Raw genomic sequence first — 20,924 nt, forward strand, 5'->3', positions numbered from 1 at the left:
GGAGAATTTTGTATCTCCAGTTCATCTCACTTGCATGTTTTTTGACTGTGAGAGGAAACCCACGCAGACACGGGGAGAACATGCAAACTCCAGGACCTTCTTGCTGTGAGGCAGCAGTGCTACCCACTGAGCCACAGTGCTGCCCTTACACATGGAGAGAATGACAGTAAAATAAATACAAAGACATATGACCATCGTTTTAGTTTTATCTACATTCAGAGACAGGTTGTTGACTCTACACTAGTCCATTAATCGTTGCACCTCCTCTCTATAAGCTGACTCGTTGTTTTTACTTATGAGATCCACCACAGTCATGTCATCTGCAAACTTTACGATGTGGTTTTTGCTGTGTATTGCTGTACAGTCATGAGTCAGTAATGTAAACAGCAATGGACTGAGCATGCAGCCCTGAGGAGATTCAGTTCTCAGTGTGGTGGTGCTGGAGGTGTTATTACCAAACTGGACAGACTCAGGATTCAGTTGCAGAGAGAGGTGTTCAGGCCCAGCGAGCTCAGCTTTCCAATTTGATTCTAAGGGATGATGGTGTTGAATGCTGAGCTGTTGCGTCATCTTTTGAGCGCTTGGGGGCCCATTGAGGAAGACAGCAGGGTCTTGATATGTCTAATGACAAGCTTCTCAAAGTACTTCATGATAATAGGCATGAGTGCTATGGGATGATAGTCATTGAGGCATGACACTGATGACTTTTGGCACAGGCACGATGGTTGCTTTGTGGTTGCCTTAAAGCATGTTGGAACAACGACACTGCTCAGAGAGATGTTGCAAATCTTTGAGCACTCTGCCAGGGATGTTGTCTTGTCCAGAAGCTTTCCACAGGTTGACTCTGTGTGGAGTTTTTCTCACATCAGCTGTGGTGAGACAAAGCACCTGGTCATTGGGAGGTGGGATGGTCTTTCTCACCACGATGTCGTTCTGTGCCTCAAACCAAGCGTAGAAGTTGTTCAGCACGTCTGAAAGGGAGGTATCACCGCCACAAATGGGTGGTGTAGTCCTGTAGTTGGTGATGGCCTAGATTCCTTGCCACATGCACAGTGTGCCACTACTGTTCTGGAAGTGACTGTGGATGCTCTGGCCATGTGCATGCTTTGCTTCTCTGATTGCTCGGGACACTTTGGCTATCCTTACAACACAGTAAACAATCAGCTGACAGAACACCTGGATGGAGTTGTTATAGTGGCAGGGGACCATGCAGACCTAAAATGCCAAAGTTTTCCCACTGACAATACTGTAAGGGTATTTTGATAGTCACAGACTATTTTGATAGTCACAGACTGTTAAAACAGACTGGGGTCTATTTGCACAGGGGGCATAAAAGAAGAATGTGCATCTTCAGCCATGGAGTACATACACTTCTTTACTGAGAATTTACTCACAAAAAAGACAATAAATGTGTTTTTTAATCAAAAGCAGTGGTTAAACAAATATGTCTGAGCTCTGATTAGGAGACTATCAGTGTTCTTGATTGATTAAAAGCAAGAGGGCAGCAAGTACTTTCCTTATTATTTGACTAAAAACAATATCAAATATTGGTTTACATTTGCATAGACACACTTTTTTTCCATTTGTGCTTTATATGTTGGATCTTCTCTTGATGGAATATTTGTTAGAACTCCTGACTTTGGATGACTCACCTTCCTCTGTTGTTACCATTGTAGGGTAAGAAACAAAATAATGTCCACACAGCATTCATAAACATTTGTTCTGTGCAGGGCCCAATGGACAGAAAGGTGTGTCGGGTGAGCCTGGATTTTATGGGCAGGGTTTACCTGGTCTTGACGGTGAGATTGGGAGGCCTGGATTCAGGGGAGGACCTGGATCAGTTGGTCCAGTTGGACCAAAAGGCAATACGGGAAGGGGTGGCACCCCTGGTGTTGCAGGTACTGAAAAAACTCATGAATATCTCTCTTACATATACACAAAATGCATGCAGACGTTCAGGACAGGGCTAGATAGAGACAAATGATTCAACGTGGCAATCACAAATAGGAGCAGGCGAAGGATGAAGAAGAGTAAATAAAAACAGTGCAAATTCTAGATATTTAATGTTTCAGACAATGTAGTATTCTTTTGGCATTCTTAATTATTTGATGATCAAAGCATGTTAAAAATGGGACAGGGGTATGTTTGCCACTGTGTAACATTTCCTTTGAAAGACACAAAGTATCGTTGTTGTAAAGGTACCTAACCCCTTTGCCTAAAAGTTTTCTTAAAATGTAATACAAATAATCTGTAATCTGTTAATTTTCTTGAATCTTTACTTAACTGACAAAAATGTTCTTACTGATCAACTTCATTGTATTTTGTAAATAGAATTAATAGAATGTGATACCTTCAACACACTTCTAAAAAGCTGTGACAGGCAAAATAAGAGTGAAAAGGTAACATGGGCAGACACACAAGACACATGGGCTCAAAAATACTTTAGAAAATCGTTATCTACTTAGGAAGTCAACCGCTGCATCAAGAAATGCAACCTGAAACTCTTTAACTCAATAAGAAAGCTATTTATCAATTCTATGCAGACATGCCTCAGAGTTCTCTGTTATTTATTTATTAAGTTATTTAAAAAAAAAAAGTGTCCTGTGGTAAGTGCAAAGTTTTACTGTTATCAGTAGAAGGTGTAAAAGTCTACATCTATCATGGTATGGGTGTGTGCCTTAATGCCCATGGCATGAGTAACTTGCATACATGTGACGGTACCATTGAGGCGAAGACATATAGTGGAATTTTAGAGATACATTTACTGCCATAAAGGCAACGTCTTATCCTGGAAAGTCTATGATTATTTTAGCAAGTTGCCAGGCCTCATACTGTATTTGCAACAACCAAAGACATGGCGTGCTTGACTGACCTGCCTGCAGTCCAGACCTGTCTTTTATTGTAATAGTGTGGTGCAGCATGAAGAATAGGAAAATTTCCAGGAAAGGCTGAGTCTTTGATGAGCAAAGATGGCCAGAGGATCTCCAGTTTGTTAACAAATGTGTGAGAAAATTATTAAAATGTTTAAAAACAGTAAAATATACCTCAAAGAAAGATTGGAAGGGATTTGCATATTTCTCCCTCTACAGTGCATAATATCATTATAATATCATTATAAAATCATTATAATATCATTATCATTATAATAGCATTATTATTCAAATATCATTATTATAATATTAACAATTCAAGGAATCAGGAGGAATTTCAGTGCGTAAAGGCCAAGGACGCAAGTTTGAGCTGAATGCCTGTGATCTTCGATCCCTCAGATGGCACTACATCAAGAACCGCCACTCAGCAATTGCTGATATAACCACATGGGCAAGGGATTACTTTGGCAAACCTTTTACATGCACAAATGCAACTTAAAACTTTACTGTGCAAAAAAGAAGCCTTATGGTAACCATATCCAGAAGCAGCATCAACTTCTCTGGGCTCGGAGGCATCTAGGATGGACCATCACACAGTGGAAATGTGTATTCTGGTCAGATGAATCAGCATTCCAGGTCTTCTTTTGGAAAAAAATGGACACCGTGTGCTCTGGACCAAAGACGAAAAGGACAGCAACAAGTCCAAAAGCCAAGGTTTGTCATGGTATGGGGCTGTGTCAGTGTGCTTGGCAAAGGTAATTTACACTTCTGTGATGGCAGCATTAATGCTAAAAAGTACATTGAGATCTTAGAGCAACATATGCTGCCTTCAAGACGTCATCTTTTCCAGGGACGCCCATGCATTTTTCAACAAGACAATGCAAAACCACATGCTGCACATATTACAAAGGCATGGCTGCAAAAGAAGAGGGTACTGGTACTGGACTGGCCTGCCTGCAGTCCTGACCTTTCCCCTATAGAGAATGTGTGGACATTTTTTAAATGAAAAATGCGATGACGACCCCGGACTCTTGCACGTTAGGACATTTTTGCAGGAAGAATAGGACAAAATAAAACCTGAAACATTAAACCACTTGGTATCCTCGGTGCCAAAATGTCTTTTAAGTGTGGTGTAAAGGAATAGCAATATTACAAAGTGGTAAATGCTTTACTGTCCCAACTTTTTTTTTATGTGTTGCAGGCCTGAAATGCAGGAATGGATGTTTATTAATAAATTAAATTAAGTTGACCAGACAGAACAATATCTCAGGTTCATTACACAAAACTTGTTATCAAACTTATGGTACCCTGTGGGCTTCTACTTTAAAGCACTCACTTCAATGTTTAACATGCCTTATGTTTTAAGATTCTTATGTGCTTATCACTGTTAAAAATTGCTACAACCACGCTGTTAGGTTAAACCAAGCTGACTATTCGCCTCTGGCCCCTCTGATCAACAATGTATCATATAGATTTCCATCCTGATATTGTCACACTTGTTTTGGAATATTTGCATTCATTGCATATTAGCAGATTAAAGAAAACTTTACTGACAAAATGTCATGCAAGCAGTACTTTTGCACATTGATATTAGTTAGCTGGTAAATTTTGGTTCTGAAGTTTTGATATGTATTTAGGCCCCCGTGGAAACCAGGGACCTCCTGGGAAATGTGGTCCCCCTGGAATGTCTGGCAACCCAGGGCATCCTGGATACCCTGGCCCTCAAGGTAACCACATACTGGTGCTGGTCATAAAATTAGAATATCATGAAAAAGTTGATTTATTTCAGTAATTCCATTCAAAAAGTGAAACTTGTATATTATATTCATTCATTACACACAGACTGATATATTTCAAATGTTTATTTCTTTTATTGTTGATGATTATAACTGACAACTAATGAAAACCCCAAATTCAGTATCTCAGAAAATTAGAATATTACTTAAGACCAATACAAAAAAAAGGATTTTTAGAAATGTTGGCCAACTGAAAAGTATGAACATGAAAAGTATGAGCATGTACAGTACTCAATACTTAGTTGGGGCTCCTTTTGCCTGGATTACTGCAGCAATGCGGCGTGGCATGGAGTCCATCAGTCTGTGGCACTGCTCAGGTGTTATGAGAGCACAGGTTGCTCTGATAGTGGCCTTCAGCTCTTCTGAATTGTTGGGTCTGGCGTATCGCATCTTCCTCTTCACAATACCCCATAGATTTTCTATGGGGTTAAGGTCAGGCGAGTTTGCTGGCCAATTAAGAACAGGGATACCATGGTCCTTAAACCAGGTACTGGTAGCTTTGGCACTGTGTGCAGGTGCCAAGTCCTGTTGGAAAATGAAATCTGCATCTCCATAAAGTTGGTAAGCAGCAGGAAGCATGAAGTGCTCTAAAACTTCCTGGTAGACGGCTGCGTTGACCTTGGACCTCAGAAAACACAGTGGACCAACACCAGCAGATGACATGGCACTCCAAACCATCACTGACTGTGGAAACTTTACACTGGATTGGATTATGTGCCTCTCCTCTCTTCCTCCAGACTCTGGGACCTTGATTTCCAAAGGTAATGCAAAATTTACTTTCATCAGAGAACATAACTTTGGACCACTGAGCAGTCCGTTTTGTCTTTAACCCAGGCGAGACGCTTCTGACGCTGTCTCTTGTTCAAGAGTGGCTTGACACAAGGAATGCGACAGCTGAAACCCATGTCTTGCATACGTCTGTGCGTGGTGGTTCTTGAAGCACTGACTCCAGCTGCAGTCCACTCTTTGTGAATCTCCCCCACATTTTTTAATGGGTTTTGTTTCACAATCCTCTCCAGGGTGCGGTTATCCCTATTGCTTGTACACTTTTTTCCACCACATCTTTTCCTTCCCTTCGCCTCTCTATTAATGTGCTTGGACACAGAGCTCTGTGAACAGCCAGCCTCTTTAGCAATGACCTTTTGTGTCTTGCCCTCCTTGTGCAAGGTGTCAATGGTCGTCTTTTGGACAACTGTCAAGTCAGCAGTCTTCCCCATGATTGTGTAGCCTACAGAACTAGACTGAGAGACCATTTAAAGGCCTTTGCAGGTGTTTTGAGTTAATTAGCTGATTAGAGTGTGGCACCAGGTGTCTTCAATATTGTACCTTGTCACAATATTCAAATTTTCTGAGATACTGAATTTGGGGTTTTCATTAGTTGTCAGTTATAATCATCAACATTAAAAGAAATGAACATTTGAAATATATCAGTCTGTGTGTAATGAATGAATATAATATACAAGTTTCACTTTTTGAATGGAATTACTGAAATAAATCAACTTTTTCATGATATTCTAATTTTATGACCAGCACCAGTATATACACACAAGCACCATTACACATTGCTAAGTGTTCACAAACATTTGTTTTGTTACAACCTTTGCTGAAATTATAATGTTGATTTTATTATTATTACAGTTGTAGATATTGTTGTCAATAACAATGATTATTATGGCCCCAGGCTTGATGGGGGATAATGGATCACCAGGTTTTAAAGGTCTACCAGGCCTTGTAGGTGACCCTGGAAATCCAGGGTCTAAAGGGGAATCTAGAACTGTCTCAAACAAGGGGGACAAAGGAGATCCCGGAGCTGCAGGTAAGTACTTTATATGGCCAGAAGCATAGTGCCTATAGAAAATCTGTAAACCTCTTTAAAATAGTTGCTTTTTTAAGTTACAAAAAATATTTATCCAGCTTTGTTTACACATTTAATCTCACAACATTTAAGTAAAGAGCAAAAACAATACAGTTTCTAAACATTATTTATTTATTTTGAATTTTAACATCATCTTTTACAGACTTTGGCTACATTCATGACAGAAATGATAGTTAATCATTACACAAGATTCATCAGTTCACAAGTTTAATGTCAAACACAGTCATGGACAATTGTGTATCTCCAATTTACCTCACTTGCATGTCTTTGGACTGTGGGAGGAAACCGGAGCTCCCGGAGGAAACCCATGCAGAAACAGGGAGAACATGCAAACTCCACACAGAAAGGACCCGGACCACCCCACCTGGGGATCAAATCTTCTTGTTGTGAGCCACCGTGCCGCCCCATTAGTGATAAAAAAAAAAAAAAAAGGAATCAGTCCCCTGATTTAGTACTGTACTTTGTTTAGCCACCCCTTGCTATAATTACAGCACACGGATCTTAGTATTGATTTCAATGCCACCTCAATATATATATTTTTCCAAATAAATAATATGTTTTTAAGTGGCCCTGATCATAAATACTTTGTTTTTATGTGACTTAATTATCACATATACCAGTGACTTTTACATTCCTTTATTATTAACACCATTGGTGTAGCTATGGTGTACTGCTGCATGTTGCCATGTATTACATTTACAGGTGGATATATTTATTTATGAATGTGAAGCATTCATTATGTTTTTATAATTACATTAAATGTAACATGATTAATACTCAATTAGCATTTTTTTACAAAATCAACTAATTGACATTCTATACCTGAAACAGGGATAGGCAACTTTGGTGGTGGTGAAGCAGCACATTTTCTACAAAGGGGAAGGACCGTGTGGGAATGTGGCTAGAAGCACATGCTGTGTGACTGGTTAACAATTTTAACTAGTTAACAAAAGTAACCACCAGTAGCCTTCCACCATATAGCATTAGGCTTAGCTAAAACTAATTCCACATGTGTAAAAATCGTTAAAATCATGTAGTAAACATGCAGGCACATCTTGGAGATGAATAATGGGGGGTGGAAATTAATGTAATTATATAAAATATGTATCTACTGCATGCATCTACTGCATAACTTCTACACAAAAATGTATATCAAATTTTGTGGCATGTTTTAAAATGAGTTATTTACATATGTACGGCATATAGGCAACAGTAAATAAGTAATTAAAACCATTACAATTGATGTCACGTGTGGCCCAGTTAGCCTGAAGAGTGATCTGGAAGGTGATGGGTTGTACCTGAGCAAGTTTGTAATGGTTACTGGGGGCTAATCTCCAGGCGGGGTGGTCCGGGTCCTTTCTGTGCTGAGTTTGCATGTTCTCCCTATGTCTGCGTGGGATTCCGCCGGGCGCTCCGGTTTCCTCCCACAGTCCAAAAACATGCAGTCAGGTTAATTGGAAACACTGAATTGCTCTATAGGTGAATGGGTGTGTGTGTGTGTGTGTCCGCCCTGTGATTGACTGGCGCACCGGCCAGGGTGTTACGGTGTGCTTTGTACCCATTGAAAAGCTGCGATAGGCTCCAGCACCCCCGCGACTCTAACTGGATAAGCGGTTAAGAAAGTGAGTGAGTGTATTTTTTTAACATTAATAAAACAATTCTAATAATAAGTCTTTTTCAGTCTGGCTATCTCAGTCTGGTTCCCACCACAGTATAGAAACTGCTTTCCTATTATTAATGGAGAAAAACTAAAATAACAAATAACCATTACTTCAACAGCTGCACTGACTTCACCCATATTCAGTTCAAAATTCACTTTAGGAAAAAAAAAATTGCCCCATCTTTGAAATCCCTCTCCCCTATACATAGATAGCTCACTTAGATACTGGGTACTAGCCTTTTTATTTGAGCCAAATCTTTCCCACAATCCCAAAACTATGGAATGCACTACCACAACTCCTCAGTGATGCCACAAGCCTTATCTTATTTAACTCTCAGCTAAAGACTTATCTGTTTATTCAGTGTTTACTCTTCCATATGCCACTTATGTTGTGTGTGTGTGTGTGTGTGTGTGTGTGTGTGTGGTGTACAGTGAGCTTGAGTGAGATTTTAAGCTAATTTGCATAATATGCAAAATAAGCACAAACTAGTTTCTGAATTTTCATCAAACATAAGCAAATATGGTATCAAAGAAATCCTGGGAACATTAACTTTAATAATTATCAAAAAAAATCTTAACATTTATATAGTGTTCTTGCCAGATTCCAATCCAAAACATGGATGGAGCAAGCCAAGCATAGAGCACACATATACTGCTCAGAAAGCAGAAACTCAGAAAGCATTGCACAGATTGTGACAAAAGTCACATACCATGGCCTGATTTGTAGGCTATGGCAAAAAAGTAGTGTAACTGCAGATCTAGGTGGCACTATAACTTGCAAGATAATGTTACGCAAGCACAGATTGTTTAATTTACTTGAAATTTGACACACTCCTTATGTGTCACTTCCTGTTCTATGCTCACATATCGGGCCACATTTAGTTAATTTGTACTTGAACCCCAGAATTCACCCCTTGCTGTTACATTTGTTGTTGTTATTATTATTATTATTATTGGTGCAGTGCATAATTGGGGCAATTATTTGTTTCGAAATTAAGCGGACTATCGTAATCAGGTATGATTCATTTTTAAAATATCAAATAATTGATTATTATTAATATAATAATATGATATGTTATTTTTTATATAGCAAATGAATCTGTTTTGTGTTTAAGCAAATTGTTTTTGTTTTGCTTTGTAGGTTGTCCTGGCGTTAATGGGGCTAAGGGGGACAGAGGAGGCCAAGGGGTTCATGGGAATGCTGGGAAAAATGGATTACGAGGCCAAGCAGGACCACCAGGTAAAATTGTTAGTTCAGTTTTTACTTTAACCAAGTAACAAATATTAAAAGATAATTGACTCTGTCTGTTATTTTATTTTTTTGTAGGTTTTTACTCCTTCCATTATATTTTTTTCTTAGTCTTGTATTTTCCATCTCATATACTTTACTGAAAGGGGGATTGATTTAAATGTAATTAAGTGAAATGTCTACATTATATTTAAACAAAATAAATTGCTATAAATATTGGTGGCTTTTTATAATAACTTTTTTATTCATCATCTGTCTAGAATATTTAAATATATTGTCTAGAATATTAAATATTGTTGGCATGGTAAAGTTAAAGAGCAATTTTTCTTTTCAGTGGTTTCTTTTATGAGTAACTAAGTCAGGTAGTGTATAATGGCTTACCTCATCACCTTTCTATAATTTGTAGAACTTGCACTTGTCTGAGCTCTGTTTTCTTTTGTTTGTGTTGGCAAATCAGTGTGAAGTATCAGTGACTATCAGTGACTTTTCCTTGTTTATACTATCAAATAAAATACATCCTCCACCTGCATCCTGTACGCCTGTAGGTTTTACTTTCTTGCATATTTTACTGTTAATACATAAAAGGCAAGCCTTTACCATCACCAGACGTAAAAAAACATCTATAATTTTTCTATAATTTTGACTTTTCTATCTTTTTGAACCCCTGGCTCATTACATCTTTAATGCTAATAATTAAACTTAGTTGGTGTGGGTATAGATTGAATATAATAAAGAAAGTAACTTTTTATTGTTTTGATATCAATATACACTGTTATTATTATTATCACATTATTATCTGGTGAATTAGGGGGCCAGGGTAGTACGTGGAGTTCTCGATCATGCTCTTCCAACCAATGTTGAACATCTCTAGCCGTGTGACGTTTTTCCAGCATTGGTTGCAGAGTGTTTGTTCTCTGATGTTTTTCGCCTGACACACTGTCTATCTGTTTAATGAAGCAGAAAACGTGATTCATCGGAGAAGGCAACCCTTCCGATACTGCCGTGAAAATTTAAGCCATTGTATTTTATCAACATTTTATCAAAATCCAAGACATTGTATTTTATCAACAGAAAACTGCTGTCCACAAATAAATTACTGTAATCATAAACTCTATTGAGCAAAGTGCACAACAGATGCAGTGTTTGCTTTGAGAATGTTGTTGAAGTATAGGAAAGGCCAGAATGAGTTGCAGTTGTGTGTTTGTATATCTAGAGCTTGTGATATAGTACAGAGGGTGTTAAGGCTATTCGAAACGGATCCTACTTGGTATCTGAGGTTGACTGAAGGGTATCCCGACTCGCATTTCTAATAAGCACGCGCAGAATAAGTCCCAGCAATTAATTGTTTATTGAACAAATTCCGGTTGACTTTCAGAAACAAATATAGTGGAATGCGTACAGAACAGTTCATGAAACAAATCTGGTTAACGTGTATAATGCGGTCGGAAAACTGTTTGTTGTCCCCCGTCTCCCTAATACTGTTTAACGTAAACTGTCTAATTATAGAACGCATCGTCATGTCGTAAACAAATGACAAGTGACGTCATCTGTTACGTCAGTTACGGCTCCTACATACTGGCCCCTAATTGTTATACTCAAGGAGAACGATTACCTAAACTTATATATAAAGGAGCCAAAATAATCAAATACACTTCATTTAGATCATGATTAAACTATAAGAGAGATAAATAATCAAATACACTTCATTTATATCATGATTAAACTATAAGAGAGATAAATAATCAAATACACTTCATTTATATCATGATTAAACTATAAGAGAGATAAATAATCAAATACACTTCATTTATATCATGACACATACAAACATAAATCGAGTTCCAAGTTCATTCTTATTGTCTTTTCTTCAAAGTTTAGTTTATGAACAAATAATGAAATACTTAGTCCATGTATTTGAAAATCAATAATTATCAATTCAATTCAAAGCTCAATTCTAAAGTCCATTTGTACGAATGTGTAAACACATAGAAGTGAGCATGCGCATGCAGTGGATTCTAGGGTCTGACGCCCATTGGCTCCATATCCGGTTTTTTAGCTTCTAATAGCAAACAGAGTTTGTTGATGGGTCTTTGTAAAATGTTGCCTTTAGTTTTTACCAAGGCACTACGAACGAGTCCTTTCGAGTCTGGCAGGGTCTTCATTATACGACCTAACGGCCAGGAGTTCCTTGGTGCTGTATGATCCACTATGATGACTATGTCATTTACTTCCAAATTTCTTTTGACATCTACCCATTTCTGTCGTTGTTGCGTCAGTGCAAGATACTCAGTAGTCCATCTTTTCCAGAAGAGGTCTGCTAGATATTGTACTCGTTTCCATTGTTTCCTGGCATACAAGTCATTTTTGTTGAAGATTCCTGGTGGTAACAGAGGTTGAACTTTCAGCTGAAGAAGGTGATTCGGTGTCAGAGCCTCTAGATCGTTTGGGTCATCAGATACTGTTGTAATGGGACGGTCATTTAGAATGGATTCCACCTCACACAAAGCTGTTTGTAGCATTTCGTCATCCAGTGTCTGTTGCTTCAATACTGAAAGAAGCACCTTTTTAACAAGTTTAATTAATCTTTCCCATACACCTCCATAGTGGGCTGCAAATGGTGGATTAAACAACCACTTGACATGGTTATTTAACAGAGCGTGCTGGATTTTTTGATCGTTTATACTAGTCAATGCAGTCTGTAGTTCCCTTTGTGCACCAATAAAGTTTGTGCCACAATCTGTTCTAATAGTAAGTACCGGTCCTCTTCGGCATACAAACCGCCTAATTACATTGATACAAGAGTCTGTGTCCAGAGTGCTTGCCACTTCTAAATGAACAGCTCTGCTGGCTAGGCAAGTAAATATTACTCCCCACCGTTTCACTAATGATCGACCTTTCTTTACCTCAATAGGCCCAAAATAGTCAATACCAACATGTGAGAAGGGTGGTAGCCCTGGAGTGACACGGTCCATTGGTAGATCGGCCATCTTTTGTGCTCCACTCTTGGTTTGCACTCGTCTGCAGAAGATACAGGATTTTATTATTTTTCTGGAAGCGGAATTGGCAGAAGGTAACCAGAATCTCTGTCTGAGTTTTGAGAGCATGTGGTTTCTTCCAGAGTGTCCTACTTGTTGATGGATGTCATATAGAATCAATTTGGATATGTGTGAATCTTTGGGAAGGATGATTGGATTTTTAAGATTTGCAGGCATAGCTGCTTTATTTATTCTACCTCCGACCTTTATGATGCCCTCATCAATGATTGGATCTAGTTTGCTTATTGGACTACTTGCTTTCACCGACTTGCCCTTTTTTAGCAGATCCAGTTCTGTGTTTAAGTATCTTCCCTGTTCATAGCAAATAATAGATTTTTCTGCTTCATCCAAATCTTCCGTGGTTAAGTTTAGTTGTTCCTCCTTTATTTTAAATGTAGCACCAAGGGTTTTATTTTTATGCCTTTTAAGTAAGAGTCGTTTTAGCTTTAGAAACCACGCTACGGCTCTCTGTAACTTTCTCCATGATGAGTAGTATGAAATCAAGTAAGTAGTTGCATCATTCTGCAGATTTATGTAATTTATAGTTGCTTCTTTCTTTACTTCTGGGTCATCTAAAGGTATGTTGTCTACCTCTTCTATTACAGGCCATTTATTTTCATCTTCTGAAAGGAAGTGAGGTCCATTGAGCCACCTAGTTGATTTCAAGAGTGCTTCTATATGTAATCCACGTGAGGCATCTTCTGCCGGATTGTTTTTGGAATTCACATGTCTCCATTGGCTCTGTTGAGAGAGACTGTGAATGACTGCTATCCTGTTTGCAACATAGGTATGGAAGCGTCTTGTCTGATTACGGATGTACTTTAGTACTGATGTACTGTCTGTCCAGAAAGTAGAGCTCTGAAGCTTCATGTGCAGTTCATTTTTTAGCATCCTGTCTAATTTAACGGCCATTGTGGCAGCTGCCAATTCAAGTCTTGGAATCGTTTGCTGTTTCAGAGGGGCTACTCTGGATTTTCCGAGCACAAAGGCAATGTGAGTTTTTCCCACATTGTTTGCTAGTCGAAGATAGCTTACAGTTCCGTATCCGGTTTCACTTGCGTCGCAAAAGTGATGAAGAGTTGCATTTTTTATAGCACCGAAGTTCTCAGGTTTTATACACCTGTCCACTTCAAATTTACTTAATTGATTTAACTCTTCGAGCCATCTTTGCCATAACTTGGCCAATTCCTTTGGGATGATCGCATCCCATCCACATTTCTCTTGACAGAGTCTTCGCAAAATTGTTTGGCCTTGAGAATGAATGGAGAAAGGAAACCTAGTGGATCATAGATGGAACTAACCAGAGAAAGGATAACCCGTCTTGTGGGAACTCTGTTTTTAATGGCTATCTGGAAGGTAAAAGTGTCCTTCTGAATGTTCCATCGAATTCCCAATGCTCTTTCAATTGGTGGCCTTTCTTTGTCTAGGTTTAGGTGTTTAACCACTGCAGCTCTTTGATGCTCTGGAATTTCTGCGAGCACCTCGTGTCTGTTGCTCACCCATTTTTTCAACGTGAACCCTCCATTGGCACATGTCTCTGTAAGATCTTTAGTGAGCTGGATGGCTCGTTCCACTGAATCTACAGACTTTAGACAATCATCCACGTAGAAATTGTGCTTAATTGTGTCGAGCACTTCAGTGCCACATTGACCCGAGTTGTCAACTGCAGTTTGTTTTAAGGCAAAATTGGCAATACTAGGAGAGGATGTCGCACCAAAAAGGTGAACCTTCATTCTGTAAACTTTCAGTGGTTTTTCTGTGTTCCCTTGTGGCCACCACAGGAATCTAATAAAATCTCGGTGATGTTCTTGAACTCGAACTTGGTAATACATTGCTTCAATATCTGCCATAATAGCGGTATTTCCTTGTCTGAATCGTAGAATAACACCTAGAAGTGAGTTGGCTAGGTCGGGACCTTGAAGAAGTTCTGTATTAAGAGATTTGCCCTTGAATGAAGCTGAACAGTCAAATACCACTCGAAGTTTCTGCTTTTGTTTGTGATAAACGCCGTGATGTGGTATATACCATACTCTTCCGTCATCTCTGGTAATTTGTTCTTGAGGTACCTGTTCAGCGTAGCCCCTTTTTAGCACTTCTTCCATGAACCTTTTGTATTCCAGAGCATATGTGAAGTCCCTTTTAAATCTTCTTGTGAGGTTCAACATTCGCTGGGATGCCAACTCGTAATTATTTGGCAAAGTTATCTTATCATCTCGAAATGGTAATGGTAAATGATAGTGCCCATCTTTAAATTTAACTGAGCTTGTTGCCATGTTTATGAATTTTTTATCTTCAGCTGACATTTCCCTTTTTTCATCATAATCCTTTTCAGGGAAGTCATGATTGTATTGTCTGATTATCAGACCTTTGAGGTCCTCCATTGATATACGATTGGTTGTCACTGACACTATTCCTTGATTTCCCAAAGACTTGTGAGTATTGAGAGGGCCATTGACCACCCATCCAAGCATTGTCTTAACTGCATATGGTCCATTACCTTGACTGTTCACTAATTGCCAGGGTTCCATAGCCTTCGGAACATCAACGCCTATGAGAATTTCGATGTCAGCATCGATCCTTTGCAGGTGGATTCCACTTAAGTGAGGCCACTTTTCGAGATCACTGTGAGTAATTATGTTTTCTTTGGAAACAGGAATCTTTCTTTGAGTGTATACGTTGGGAAGATTGATGTACACAGTGCCATCTAGATTACCAATCTCTAGTCCTTTGAGCTCATAACTCTTGACAAATCTTTCTTGTCCCATCGTTCGTAGAAGAATTTCGGTTCTGCGACCTTTGGCATTCAGCTGATTCATGAGGTTTTCTGTGCAAAATGTAGCAGAGCTACCTGGGTCGAGGAAAGCGTAAGAGCTGATGATCTTGCTGCTTTTTGCAGCCTTTACTTGAACTGGCACAATTGCTAGTGCACATTCCTTGCTGGCCCCTGTTGCGTGGTCAGTTGATGCTAGTGCACTGTTGACAAGGTTTCCTCTTCTTAGTGCGAGGTTTGGGCTAATTCCCGAGCTTGGAGTTTCAGTCTGAATGTGCAGTAATGTTGGATGCTTACGATGACATGATTTGCAGTCCAGCCTCCTATTGCAGTCTTTGCTTAAGTGACCCTTTTTTAAGCATGCAAAGCAATGTCCATTCCTTTTAAGATGTTCCACCTTTATGTTATGCGGCTCTGAACTCAGTTTAATGCAGTCGAGTATTTCATGTTTACCTTGACAGAAGCTGCATAGCTGATGTGCAGGTGCAGTAATGTAGGTTTGATTATGCTGTTGCCCTTCTAATGTCGGTTTGACTTTCTGTTCATTAGCTGGTTTCGTAGTGGTAACAAAGCTACTGCTCCTGTTGGGTGTCTTTGTGTTAACAGCCCTTGGTCTTATAGCTGTGGTTTTAGTGGAGATTGAATCTTTTATATCCCCAAATATTGGATGCAGTAAGATGTTTGATTGGGTTTCCAAGAATTTTACAAGATGTTTCAATTTGACACGTGTGTTTAGCTTTTGGTATAACTCATAAGCTGTAGTTCGCCATCTCTCACGGAGCTTGTATGGAAGTTTGGATACAATTAGTTTTAGGTTTGATGCTACGTTCAGTTCATCCATATATTCCAGATCTTGCATGACATTACAACATTCTTTCAAGTACAGTGCAAAGGCATAGAGAGATTTTCCGTCATCAACTTTGATGGATGCCCAATTTAGTGCCCTTTCTATATAAGCATTAGCGATTTTTACTACATCGCCAAAATGCGCTTTCAATAGCTGCCTGGCCTCGATATATCCTTTACTAGGATCCATATGCATGCAACTTCGAACCAGATCTCTGGCAGCTCCAGATGTGAGCTGTTCAAGAAAGTAGAGTCTATCTTGACAACTACTAGTCTTGTCTTCAATGAGATATTTAAAGGCACTAATAAAAGGTTGATAGGATAATGGGTCACCACTGAATATTGGAACCTCTCTTTTAGGTAGCAGAGCAACATTTTGCTGTTTGATCATCAAATCAGTGATTTCTTTCTGCATTTGTAGCATGGCAGATGTATCTTGAAAGCCGTGGTCAGTTTCATCCTCTTGGCTCGATGAATCTGTGGATGTTTGTGAGCTGCCTTGTGCTTGCTTGAGAGTTCTTTGAAGTGGAGTCTTGGGTACTGTGATTAGAGGAGCGAATTCTATGGTAGAGGTCTCTACAAGAGTGGATTCAGCGAGATTCCTCTTGTTTGCCTCATAGTATAAATTCATAGCATCGCCATTTTGTTCGGCTTGGTCATCAGTTAATAATATTTTGAGCTTCGCTTCTGCTTCAGCCATTTGTGTTTGAAGTTCCGCCGTTTCCTTTTTTGATTTTATAATGGCTTCCTCCATCTGTAAGGCGTGTAAAGTTGGGAGGGCTTTGGAGCGAGCCTCCAGAGCAGCCCTTTCAGCAGCAGCTATCTTAGCAGCAGAGGAGGCCTTAGATTTAGATGACCCTATAGAAACATTAGATATACTGTCTTTTGGTTCTATAGCCGATTGCAGGTGCTGTTGTTCACTTTTCCACATTTCCACCTCTTTAAAGAAGTAGTCAAAGTTCGTTGCACGCGGTTCGTACCAGTCCACATAATCATTCTCCTTTTCCTCCTCTGATAGAAGCTCCTGGACTAATTTATGCAAGTATTTTAAATCTTGAATGCAAGTAGTTAACACTTTCATGTAGTCTCCAACCTGGTCGATGTTCCCACCGTCCTTCATTAGAGCTTTGATTTCATTCATTTTACGCGTGCATACTCCTAATTTACCCCTCCGTGACGCAATCCGCGCTTTTAGAAGATCCGCGGCTTCCGCGGCGTTCTGTGGTTGTTTCTCGCTCATGATTTCAGTTTAATTCGTTTACTGTTATTTCCGTTAGTTGTACGACAAACGATTTCGAGATGTAAACGTCAGTTATAACTTCGCTTAATCCAAATATTTAAATCGTTACTCACGACCGGCAGTCATCCGTCGCGTCCGTTCCGTTCTGCGTGTAACCGCTGACTTTCCTCTGTCCGCCGGTTATATTCCACTTTGAAGCGTCGGTCATCAATCGAAGTTTTCCGACAATCTTAAGGCTATTCGAAACGGATCCTACTTGGTATCTGAGGTTGACTGAAGGGTATCCCGACTCGCATTTCTAATAAGCACGCGCAGAATAAGTCCCAGCAATTAATTGTTTATTGAACAAATTCCGGTTGACTTTCAGAAACAAATATAGTGGAATGCGTACAGAACAGTTCATGAAACAAATCTGGTTAACGTGTATAATGCGGTCGGAAAACTGTTTGTTGTCCCCCGTCTCCCTAATACTATTTAACGTAAACTGTCTAATTATAGAACGCATCGTCATGTCGTAAACAAATGACAAGTGACGTCATCTGTTACGTCAGTTACGGCTCCTACAGAGGGTGTAGAAGTTGTGGTATTTTATGAAGAAATCAGGAGTGAAATAGAAGCATGTGAGGGCGGTGCAAGATATGTATAAGGACAGTGTGACAGTGGTGAGATGTGCAGTTGGAATTACAGATTGTTTCAAAGTGGAAGTGGAACTGCATTCTATGGTGACCCTAAATGGGAACAGCCAAAAGAGGACAAAGGTAATCTTTCTTCTCTTCCTCGCTCTCTTTTCTACTGCCTTTCCCTCACAGGTCTACCTGGAGACTCAGGCCTGGATGGGCAGTTTGGTGACCCTGGTTTTCCTGGCAACATAGGGGATCGTGGGGATTTAGGACTGCCAGGTAACATACACACACACACACACACACACACACACACACACACACACACATTCTTTCTCAGAGATTACACCACATGCTTTAGTCTACTGCAAATCCTAATATTTTACTCTATGTACATAACTGCAATTATTTTATGTTTACCTCAGTTGATTACCTAGGCATTCCGAAAATGGTTGTGTGATATAATCCCTTTAGCAGGTCCCAGGTCTGTCCAATGAAGTCCATTTAGTAAAAAATAAAAGAAACGGCTCCAGAAAGAGGTCAAATTAGAGATCCTTTGCTGCTGCTTTACCATCGAGGAACAGTGTATTTACTGCCAGACTGCTGCCATCCATCTTATCAGCACATCAACCGCTTACTTTCTATTTCTTTCATCCATATCCATAATATATAAAATCATACAGTTGGAACAGTATGGGAAATGCAAATTACATTGACAATGATTAATTCTTACATTGACTTAATAATGATGTCATTTCAAACAGGTGATGTCAACAGGTGATTGTAATCATAATTCGGTACAAAAGCAGTTTCCACGAAAAGCTGAGACCTTGAAGACCAAAGATGGGCAGAGGATCTCCAGTTTGTCAGTAAATGCATGAAAAAAAGTTATTATTGAATTTTTCATAATAATTTTACAATTACTGAAAAAAGATTACAGGGGAGTTGTAAATTTCTACATTTACAGTGCATGATATAATTAAACGATTTAAGTAATCAGGTGGAACTTTAGTGCACAAAGAGCAAAGGCACAAGCTTAGGCTGAACCCCTGTGATCTTTAAACCCTCAGGATTACTTTGGCAGACATTCAAGCACCACAATACCAAGTACAACACAAATGTCACTTAAAACTTTACTGTGCAAAAAAGAAGCCCTATATTAACCATGTCTAGAAGCATTTGGGATAGACCATCACACAGTGGAAAACAGTAAAAAAGAAAAAAAAACACATCCAGTCTGTTACCAGCAATTAAATCAATCCAGGGTTTGTCATGGCATTCGGCAAAGGTAATTTACACGTCTGTGAGGGCAGCATTAATGCAAAAAACTACAATGAGATTTTAGAGCTACCTTCAAGAAAAAAAATCTTTTTCAGGTACAACCATGCATTTTCAACAAGACAATGCAAAACCACATGCTGCACACATTACAAAGGCATGGCTGCGTAAAAACGGGGTATGGATACTCAAATTGCTTGCCTGCAGCCCTGACCTGTACCCAATAAAGAATATGTGGAGGAATATGAAAAAAGCAAAAAAAACTCATACTGTTGCACACCTTAAATATAATTGCTGGAAGAATAGGACAAAATAACCTGAAACACTTCATTGCTTGCTATCCTTAATGCTAAAACATTTTTAAGTGTTATGAGAAGGAATAGCAACCTTTCAGAGTGGTAAATGCTTTACCAACCAAACTTTTTGGAATGTGGTGCAGGCCTAAAATGCTGGAATGGAGGTACATTAACAAATAAAATTAAGTTAACCAGACAAAACATTAAACATATTCGGTTCATATTGTCTGAAATGAAGTAAAAGTCAGTCAATGTAAATTTAACATACAACTTCTTCTTCATCTGTATAGAGAAGCCTGGACTGAACCATGCTTATTTATTAGATACTAGGATTGTTTCAAGTTTTAGGAAATAAAAGATTTAAGTTCTACAAATGTTCAAGCACATAATAAATAGAATTTAAGGATGCCGGTGTGTACTTTTTTTTACATACACAGAGGACATTACTTCACTTTTTGCATTTTCTGACAAGTCTGCTGATCTGCCGGTGTGCAAGTTCTTTGAAATTTCTTCCTCCTGTCTGGATCCATCAGTTGAGTTTTGTGACTCCCCAGCATGCATGTTCCCAGACTTGACTGCCCTCAATCGAGACCCCTCATTTAAGTTTGTTAATCTCTCTGCATGCAGGTTCCTTTAATTATCTGCCATTAGTCCTGGATCCCTGAGCTAAGTTTGCTGGTAAGTTTCAGCTTCACCCAGGCCACCCAGTTCAGTCTTCTTTTATCTACTGTCCTGAAAATGTTTGTTGACTCTCTGCCTTTGGGGCAAAATCAGCCTTAGGTTGGCTTGTTTAAAAAGACATTCTGACCCAGATCCAATGGGTCCTATAACATCCTTACTGATCTACAAAGTGGTTCTCATGTGTTCTTGATTTGTTGTCCCTCTTTCTGTGCCCTGTTTCTTTGTTGATAGGTCTCCTGCTCTTGACTCTTGCCTGGTATTTAGACATATGATCACGGATAAACTCATGTTAAATTGGTCTGCCTGTTTTTTGCCCCACACTCTGATACTTATTTCCACATTTGTCACAATAAACACCAGTATTACACGCATGCGTACTGGCCACCTGACTTTACCTACACATTCATTGACAAAATTGTAGACAAAAAGTAGTTCTATAGTTTATTTTAAATGCATGTTTCAGTCAGTTCTTTATATTTCTCTTTCTTTTCAATATCCAGGAATCAAAGGTATCAAGGGGACTACAGGCAGGCAAGGAGCTCAAGGACCCACTGGTAATCTCGGATTAAGTGGCTTAAAAGGAGACAAAGGTGAACCTAGCTATGGACAAGGAACCCCAGGACTTCCTGGACAAAAGGTGTTTTGACACATTCTGTGTTAGGCAACATGACTTAATAAAGTATGACTTCTTTAAAATTGTAGTTTTG

The 20,924-nt window shown here is 39.2% G+C and overlaps 1 protein-coding gene across 1 annotated transcript in view; it reads left to right on the forward strand.

Moving 5' to 3' along the window:
- The window catches only part of col4a3 (collagen, type IV, alpha 3), a 221,777-nt gene that overhangs the window by 106,995 nt on the left and 93,858 nt on the right, over positions 1-20,924 (forward strand). Inside the window, exons 24-29 of the mRNA XM_063016668.1 lie at positions 1,731-1,898; positions 4,508-4,597; positions 6,348-6,482; positions 9,344-9,442; positions 18,152-18,241; positions 20,718-20,854. Coding sequence (XP_062872738.1) covers positions 1,731-1,898; positions 4,508-4,597; positions 6,348-6,482; positions 9,344-9,442; positions 18,152-18,241; positions 20,718-20,854 — 719 coding nt within the window. The remainder of the gene's footprint in view (positions 1-1,730; positions 1,899-4,507; positions 4,598-6,347; positions 6,483-9,343; positions 9,443-18,151; positions 18,242-20,717; positions 20,855-20,924) is intronic.

The sequence above is a fragment of the Trichomycterus rosablanca genome, chromosome 20 (assembly GCF_030014385.1).
Source record: "Trichomycterus rosablanca isolate fTriRos1 chromosome 20, fTriRos1.hap1, whole genome shotgun sequence".
In the NCBI taxonomy this organism is placed as follows: Eukaryota; Metazoa; Chordata; class Actinopteri; order Siluriformes; family Trichomycteridae; genus Trichomycterus; species Trichomycterus rosablanca.